Source organism: Coregonus clupeaformis, chromosome 30 (genome assembly GCF_020615455.1).
Source record: "Coregonus clupeaformis isolate EN_2021a chromosome 30, ASM2061545v1, whole genome shotgun sequence".
Lineage (NCBI taxonomy): Eukaryota > Metazoa > Chordata > Actinopteri > Salmoniformes > Salmonidae > Coregonus > Coregonus clupeaformis.
The window spans coordinates 23,879,768-23,888,343 of NC_059221.1; the positions used below are offsets into that span (position 1 = coordinate 23,879,768).

The following is an 8,576-nucleotide window of genomic DNA, read 5'->3' on the forward strand; positions in this document are numbered from 1 at the left end:
TCTCTCTCTCTCTCTCTCTCTCTCTCTCTCTCTCTCGCTCTCTCTCTCTCTTTCGCTCTCTCTCTTTCTCTCTCTCTCTCTTTCTCTCTCTCTCTCCGTCTCTCTCTCTCTCTCCCCCTTGTTAGGCTCCATGCAGGTCATGAATAAGACACGTCGTATCATGGAGCAGGGCGGGACTCACTTCTCCAATGCCTTTGTGACCACGCCCATGTGCTGTCCTTCTCGCTCCTCCATGTTGACGGGGAAGTACGTTCACAACCACAACACCTACACCAACAATGAGAACTGCTCCTCCCCCTCCTGGCAGGCCCAGCACGAGACTAGGACCTTCGGAGTGTACCTCAACAACACCGGTTACAGGACAGGTCAGTGGTCCGTACAGAGTGACACACACACACACACACACACCTGTAGCTACCCGACTCTTTGAAGTCCTCACTTATGTCTTATTTAATTTAGACAAACACTCATTTAATTGTGATTTGAAATATCTTTCTTAATTACATTACACATTTCACACCCTCAGTCAGGACTTGTGAAAGCCATTAGATGGGTTTTCCACTGCCTGGTATTCTGTTCTATCCTGTCTGTCTTGATGCTGAGTGTGCTAGCTAGGCAGCAGCCTGAGTGGGGCTGAGAACACTGGGGGCTGAGGACACTAGGGGCTGAGAACACTAGGGGCTGAGGACACTAGGGGCTAAGGACACTGGGGGCTGAGGACACTGGGGGCTGAGGCACTGGGGGCTGAGGACACTAGGGGCTGAGGACACTGGGGGTTGACGACACTAGGGGTTGACGACACTGGGGGCTGAGTACACTAGGGGCTGAGGACACTGGGGGCTGAGGACACTGGGGGCTGAGGACACTGGGGGCTAAGGACACTAGGGGCTGAGGAAACTAGGGGCTGAGGACACTGGGGGATGAGGACACTAGGGGTTGAGGACACTAGGGGCTGAGGACACTAGGGGCTGAGGACACTAGGGGCTGAGGACACTTGGGGCTGAGGACACTGGGGCTGAGAACACTGGGGGCTGAGATCACTAGGGGCTGAGGACACTATGGGCTGAGGACACTGGGGGCTGAGGACACTGGGGCTGAAGACACTGGGGGCTGAGAACACTAGGGGCTGAGGACACTAGGGGCTGAGAACACTAGGGGCTGAGGACACTGGGGGCTGAGGACACTGGGGGCTGAGGACACTGGGGGCTGAGGACACTAGGGGCTGAGGACACTAGGGGCTGAGGACACTGGGGGCTGAGGACACTGGGGACCGAGGACACTGGGGGCCGAGGACACTGGGGGCCGAGGACACTGGGGGCTGAGGACACTAGGGGCTGAGGATACTGGGGGATGAGGACACTAGGGGCTGAGGACACTAGGGGCTGAGGAAACTTGGGGCTGAGGACACTGGGGCTGAGAACACTGGGGGCTGAGAACACTGGGGGCTGAGGACACTAGGGGCTGAGGACACTAGGGGTTGAGAACACTAGGGACTGAGGACACTGGGGGCCGAGGACACTGGGGGCCGAGGACACTGGGGGCCGAATACACTGGGGGCCGAGGACACTGGGGGCCGAGGACACTAGGGGCTGAGGACACTGGGGGATGAGGACACTAGGGGCTGAGGACACTAGGGGCTGAGGACACTAGGGGCTGAGGACACTGGGGGATGAGGACACTAGGGGCTGAGGACACTGGGGGCTGAGGACACTGGGGGCTGAGAACACTAGGGGCTGAGAACACTGGGGGCTGAGGACACTAGGGGCTGAGGACACTAGGTGCTGAGGACACTAGGGGCTGAGGACACTAGGGGCTGAGGACACTAGTGGCTGAGGACACTAGGGGCTGAGAACACTGGGGGCTGAGGACACTAGGAGCATAGGACACTGGACGCTGTCCCAAATGGCAACCTACTACCTATATAGTGCGTTGCTACCCTAGGGGCACTGGTCAAAAGTAGTGCACTATAAAAGGAATAGGGTACCGTTTGAGACGCAGACCTCTCTCAGAGTGGATGGCCACTGTTCCACCCAGACAGACGCTGACATTCTGGGTTTCTTACTATTACAATAGTTGCTACTACATTAGATATAGTACATGGCCCCTAGCCATAACAGAGAGAAATGTCATTTCTGGAGCCAGCTCTGACATTCCCTTTTTCCTGTTCTCCAGAAATCACAAAACGTATAGGAAAAGAACACACACAAGCATGCACGCTCATACACACACATTCCATTCCCTTATTTAATGCACACACACGTTCACTCACTTTCAAAACCCGCATTTTAAGATGTGGTTATGTGCTCGCTTGGAATTGACACCTTTGTGACTCATTCCAAATGAAAGGGGAGGCGCTGCACAGCACTGCAGTAGTATAATTTCATCACTCACATTCTTGGAAATCAAAATAAGAAATGTAGAAAAACTCAAGATAATCTCAATTGGTTTTACACTCGGTGACAACGAGACATGCTGTAACATTACCACTGACGGAAACCGCAGCCCACATCCGTCTACACTGTGTCTGTGATGTGTATCGGCCAAACAGCATTCTGCCTCTCCACAACAACCCAACACTCCTTCAGCCACAGGCCTCCTGCAATGCTGCAGCCTCTCAGCTCTTTATGTTAATGTTAAGCCACTGAAGACCTCTCCCTCCACCAGAGAGATATACTTGGGCAGGGGTCTACACCCAGGGGTACTCAAGTACTATTTGAGAAGGTCCGGTCACACAAATTTCAGAGGTGGCAAATGTCCGGATGAATAATGTAATTTATCAGCGTAGTAACAAACCCCCACCTTCAAACCCATGCGAACCTAAACTGTTCACTCCCCTCTTGTTGGCGGAGAGAAAATGTTACAGTTTTAATGCTAATTTCCCGCAATTCTACAAATTTTGCATGGAGCAGAGAATTATTTTGCTGTTTTAAAACTAATTTCCTGCAATTCTATGCATTCTTCCATGTCTTATGTGTATTTATATGATACCAGGGGTCGAGGCCCAAACCATGTAAAAATATACACAGTTGAAGTCGGATGTTTACATACACCTTAGCCAAATACATTTAAACTCAGTTTTTCACAATTCCTGACATTTAATCTTAGTAAAAATTCCCTGTCTTAGGTCAGTTAGGATCACCACTTTATTTTAAGAATGTGAAATGTCAGAATAATAGTAGAGAGAATGATTTATTTCAGTTTTTATTTATTTTATCACATTCCCAGTGGGTCAGAAGTTTACATACACTCAATTAGTATTTGGTAACATTGCCTTTAAATTGTTTAACTTGGGTCTAACGTTTTGGGTAGCCTTCCACAAGCTTCCCACAATAAGTTGGTTGAATATTGGCCCATTCCTCCTGACAGAGCTGGTGTAACTAGTCAGGATTGTAGGCCTCCTTGCTCGCACACGCTTTTTCAGTTCTGCCCACACATTTTCTATAGGATTGAGGTCAGGGCTTTGTGATGGCCACTCCAATACCTTGATTTTGTTGTCCTTAAGCCATTTTGCCACAACTTTGGAAGTATGCTTGGGGTCATTGTCCATTTGGAAGACCCATTTGGGACCAAGCTTTAACTTCCTGACTGATGTCTTGAGATGTTACTTCAATATATCCACATAATTTTCCTTCCTCAGATGCCATCTATTTTGTGAAGTGCACCAGTCACTCCTGCAGCAAAGCAACCACACAGCATGATGCTGCCACCCCCGTGCTTCTTCGGCTTGCAAGCATTCCCCTTTTTCCTCCAAACATAACGATGGTCATTATGGCCAAACAGTTCTATTTTTGTTTCATCAGACCAGAGGACATTTCTCCAAAAAGTAAGATCTTTGTCCCCATGTGCAGTTGCAAACCGTAGTCTGGCTTTTTTATGGTAGTTTTAGAGCAGTGGCTTCTTCCTTGCTGAGCAGCCTTTCAGGTTATGTTGATATAGGACTCGTTTTACTGTGGATATAGATACTTTTGTACCTGTTTCTTCCAGCATCTTCACAAGGTCCTTTGCTGTTGTTCTGGGATTGATTTGCACTTTTCGCACCAAAGTACGTTCATCTCTAGGAGACAGAACGCGTCTCCTTCCTGAGCGGTATGACGGCAGCGTGGTCCCATGGTATTTATACTTGCGTACTATTGTTTGTACAGATAAACGTGGTACCTTCAAGCGTTTGGAAATTGCTCCCAAGGATGAACCAGACTTGTGGAGGTCTACAATTTATTTGTCTGAGGTCTTGGCTGATTTATTTTGATTTTCCCATGATGTCAAGCAAAGAGGCACTGAGTTTGAAGGTAGGCCTTGAAATACATCCACAGGTACACCTCCAATTGACTCAAATAATGTCAATTAGCCTATCAGAAGCTTCTAAAGCCATGAAATCATTTTCTGGAATTTTCCAAGCTGTTTAAAGGCACAGTCATCTTAGTGTATGTAAACTTCTGACCCACTGGAATTGTGATACAGTGAATTATAAGTGACATAATCTGTCTGTAAACAATTGTTGGAAAAATTACTTGTGTCATGCACAAAGTCGATGTCCTAACCGACTTGCCAAAACTATAGTTTGTTAACAAGACATTTGTGGAGTGGTTGAAAAACAAGTTTTAATGACTCCAACCTAAGTGTATGTAAACTTCCGATTTCAACTGTATATACACTACCAGTCAAAAGATTGGACACACCTACTCATTCAAGGGTTTTTCTTTATTTTTACAGTCTCTCAACCAGCTTCACCTGGAATGCTTTTCCAACAGTCTTGAAGGAGCACTTGTTGGCTGCTTTTCCTTCACTCTGTGGTCTGACTCATCCCAAACCATCTCAATTGAGTTGAGGTCGGGGGATTGTGGAGGCCAGGTCATCTGATGCAGCACTCCATCACTCTCCTTCTTGGTTAAATAGCCCAAACACAGCCTGGAGGTGTGTTTTGGGTCATTGTCCTGTTGAAAAACAAATGATAGTCCCACTAAGCCCAAACCAGATGGGATGGCGTATCGCTGCAGAATGCTGTGGTAGCCATGCTGGTTAAGTGTGCCTTGAATTCTAAATAAATCACAGACAGTGTCACCAGCAAAGCACCCCCACACCATAACACCTCCTCCTCCATGCTTTACGGTGGGAACTACACATGCGGAGATCATCCGTTCACCCACACCGCATCTCACAAAGACACGGCGGTTGGAACCAAATTTGGACTCCAGACCAAAGGACACATTTCCACTGGTCTAATGTCCATTGTTCGTGTTTCTTGGCCCAAGCAGGTCTCTTCTTATTATTGGTGTCCTTTAGAAGTGGTTTCTTTGCAGCAATTCGACCATGAAGGCCTGATTCACACAGTCTCCTCTGAACAGCGCCGGAGAAGATGGCTGCCGTTTTACAGCCCTCTAACCAATTGTACTATTATGTGTGTTTTTCCGCGTTATTTGTAATTTATTTTGTACATAATGTTTCTGCCATCATCTCTTATAACCAAAAAGAGCTTCTGGATATCAGGACAGCGATTACTCACCTCGTATTGGACGAAGATTTTTTCTTCAACGAGGCGGCCGCGAAGGATATCCTACAGACACCCGACAAGGCCCAAATCCCCGTCATTCGCATGAGGAAGAGACGGAGATATCGTGGACGTAGGTCGGGGTGCCTTGTAAGGATCCGACGGCGAGCGAGTAAACTGCCTCTTCCATCAATCCTATTAGCCAATCTTCAATCATTGGAGAACAAATTGGATGACCTAAGATTACGGTTATCCTACCAACGGGACATTAAAAACTGTAATTTCTTATGTTTCACCGAGTCGTGGCTGAACGAGCGACATGGATAACATACAGCTAGCGGGCTATACGCTACATCGGCAGGATAGAACGGCTGACTCCGGTAAGACAAGGGGTGGCGGTCTGTGTATATTTGTAAACAACAGCTGGTGCACAAAATCAAATACTAAGGAAGTCTTGAGGTTTTGCTCGCCTGAGGTAGAGTATCTTATGATAAGCTGTAGACCACACAATTTACCAAGAGAGTTTTCAGCTATATTTTTCATAGCTGTCTATTTACCACCACAAACCAATGCTGGCATTAAGATTGCACTGAATGAGCTGTATAAGGCCATAAATCAACAGGAAAACGCTCATCCAGATGCAGCGCTCCTAGTGGCCGGGGACTTTAATGCAGGGAAACTTAAATCCGTTCTACCTAATTTCTACCAGCATGTTAAATGTGCAACCAGAGGAAAAAAAAACTCTAGACCACCTTTACTCCACACACAGAGACGCATACAAAGCTCTCCCTCGCCATCCATTTGGCAAATCTGACCATAACTCTATCCTCCTGATTCCTGCTTATAAGCAAAAACTAAAGCAGGAAGCACCAGTGACTCAGTTAATAAAAAAGTGGTCAGATGACACAGATGCTAAGCTACAGGACTGTTTTGCTAGCACAGACTGGAACATGTTCACTGGCTTCATCAATAAGTGCATCGATGATGTCGTCCCCACAGTGACCGTACGTACATACCCCAACCAGAAGCCATGGATTACAGGAAACATCCGCACTGAGCTAAAGGGTAGAGCTGCCGCTTTCAAGGAGCGGGGCTCTAACCCGGACGCTTATAAGAAATCCCGCTATGCCCTTCGACGAACCATCAAACAGGCAAAGAGTCAATACAGGACTAAGATTGAATCGTACTTCACTGGCTCTGACGCTCGTCGGATGTGGCAGGTCTTGAAAACTATTACAGACTACAAAGGGAAGCACAGCCGCGAGCTGCCCAGTGACACAAGACTTCCAGACGAGCTAAACCACTTCTATGCTCGCTTCGAGGCAAGCAACACTGAAGCATGCATGAGAGCACCAGCTGTTCCGGATGACTATGTGATCACGCTCTCCGTAGCCGATGTGAGTAAGACTTTTAAGCAGGTCAACATTCACAAGGCCGCAGGGCCAGACGGATTACCAGGACGTGTACTCCGAGCATGTGCTGACCAACTGGCAAGTGTCTTCACTGACATTTTCAACATGCCCCTGACTGAGTCTGTAATACCAACATGTTTCAAGCAGACCACCATAGTCCCTGTGCCCAAGGACTCTAAGATAACCTGCCTAAATGACTACCGACCCGTAGCACTGACGTCTGTAGCCATGAAGTGCTTCGAAAGGCTGGTCATGGCTCACATCAACAGCATTATCCCAGAAACCCTAGACCCACTCCAATTTGCATACCGCCCCAACAGATCCACAGATGATGCAATCTCTATTGCACTCCATACTGCCCTTTCCCACCTGGACATGAGGAACACCTACGTGAGAATGCTATTCATTGACTACAGCTCAGCATTCAACACCATAGTGCCCTCAAAGCTCATCACTAAGCTAAGGATCCTGGGACTAAACACCTCCCTCTGCAACTGGATCCTGGACTTCCTGACAGGCCACCCCCAAGTGGTAAGGGTAGGTAACAACACATCTGCCACACTGATCCTCAACACGGGGGCCCCTCAGGGGTGCGTGCTCAGTCCCCTCCTGTACTCCCTGTTCACCCATGACTGCATGGCCAGGCACGACTCCAACACCATCATTAAGTTTGCCGACGACACAACAGTGGTAGGCCTGATCACCGACAACGATGAGACAGCCTATAGGGAGGAGGTCAGAGACCTGGCCATGTGGTGCCAGGACAACAACCTCTCCCTCAACGTGACCAAGACAAAGGAGATGATTGTGGACTACAGGAAAAAAAAAGAGGACTGAGCACGCCCCCATTCTCATCGACGGGGCTGTAGTGGAACAGGTTGAGAGTTTCAAGTTCCTTGGTGTCCACATCACCAACGAACTATCATGGTCCAAACACACCAAGACAGTCGTGAAGAGGGCACGACAAAGCCTATTCCCCCTCAGGAGACTGAAAAGATTTGGCATGAGTTCTCAGATCCTCAAAAAATTCTACAGCTGCACCATCGAGATCATCCTGACTGGTTGCATCACCGCCTGGTATGGCAACTGCTTGGCCTCCGACCGCAAGGCTCTACAGAGGGTAGTGCGTACGGCCCAGTACATCACTGGGGCCAAGCTTCCTGCCATCCAGGACCTCTATACCAGGCGGTGTCAGAGGAAAGCCCTCAAAATTGTCAAAGACTCCAGCCACCCTAGTCATAGACTGTTCTCTCTGCTACCGCACGGCAAGCGGTACCGGAGTGCCAAGTCTAGGTCAAAAAGACTTCTCAACAGCTTCTACCCCCAAGCCATAAGACTCCTGAACAGCTAATCATGGCTACCCGGACTATTTGCACTGCCCCCCCACCCCATCCTTTTACGCTGCTGCTACTCTGTTAATTATTTATGCATAGTCACTTTAACTCTGCCCACATGTACATATTACTTCAACTACCTCAACTAGCCGGTGCCCCCGCACATTGACTCTGCACCGGTACCCCCGTTATTTTATTTTACTTCTGCTCTTTTTTTCTCAACACTTTTTTTGTTGTTGTTTTATTTTTTATTTTTTGTTAAAAATAAATGCACTGTTGGTTAAGGGCTGTAAGTAAGCATTTCACTGTAATGTCTGCACCTGTTGTATTCGGCGCATGTGGCCA

At 48.1% G+C, this 8,576-nt stretch overlaps 1 protein-coding gene across 7 annotated transcripts in view; it reads left to right on the top strand.

Annotated features, from left to right (window-relative positions):
* LOC121546045 (extracellular sulfatase Sulf-2-like) overlaps window positions 1–8,576 on the top strand; it is a 205,518-nt gene that overhangs the window by 139,978 nt on the left and 56,964 nt on the right. For all 7 annotated transcript variants that reach the window (XM_045209487.1, XM_045209488.1, XM_045209490.1 and 4 more), the window contains one exon: window positions 126–365. In XM_045209487.1, the coding sequence (XP_045065422.1) occupies window positions 126–365 (240 nt within the window). The remainder of the gene's footprint in view (window positions 1–125; window positions 366–8,576) is intronic.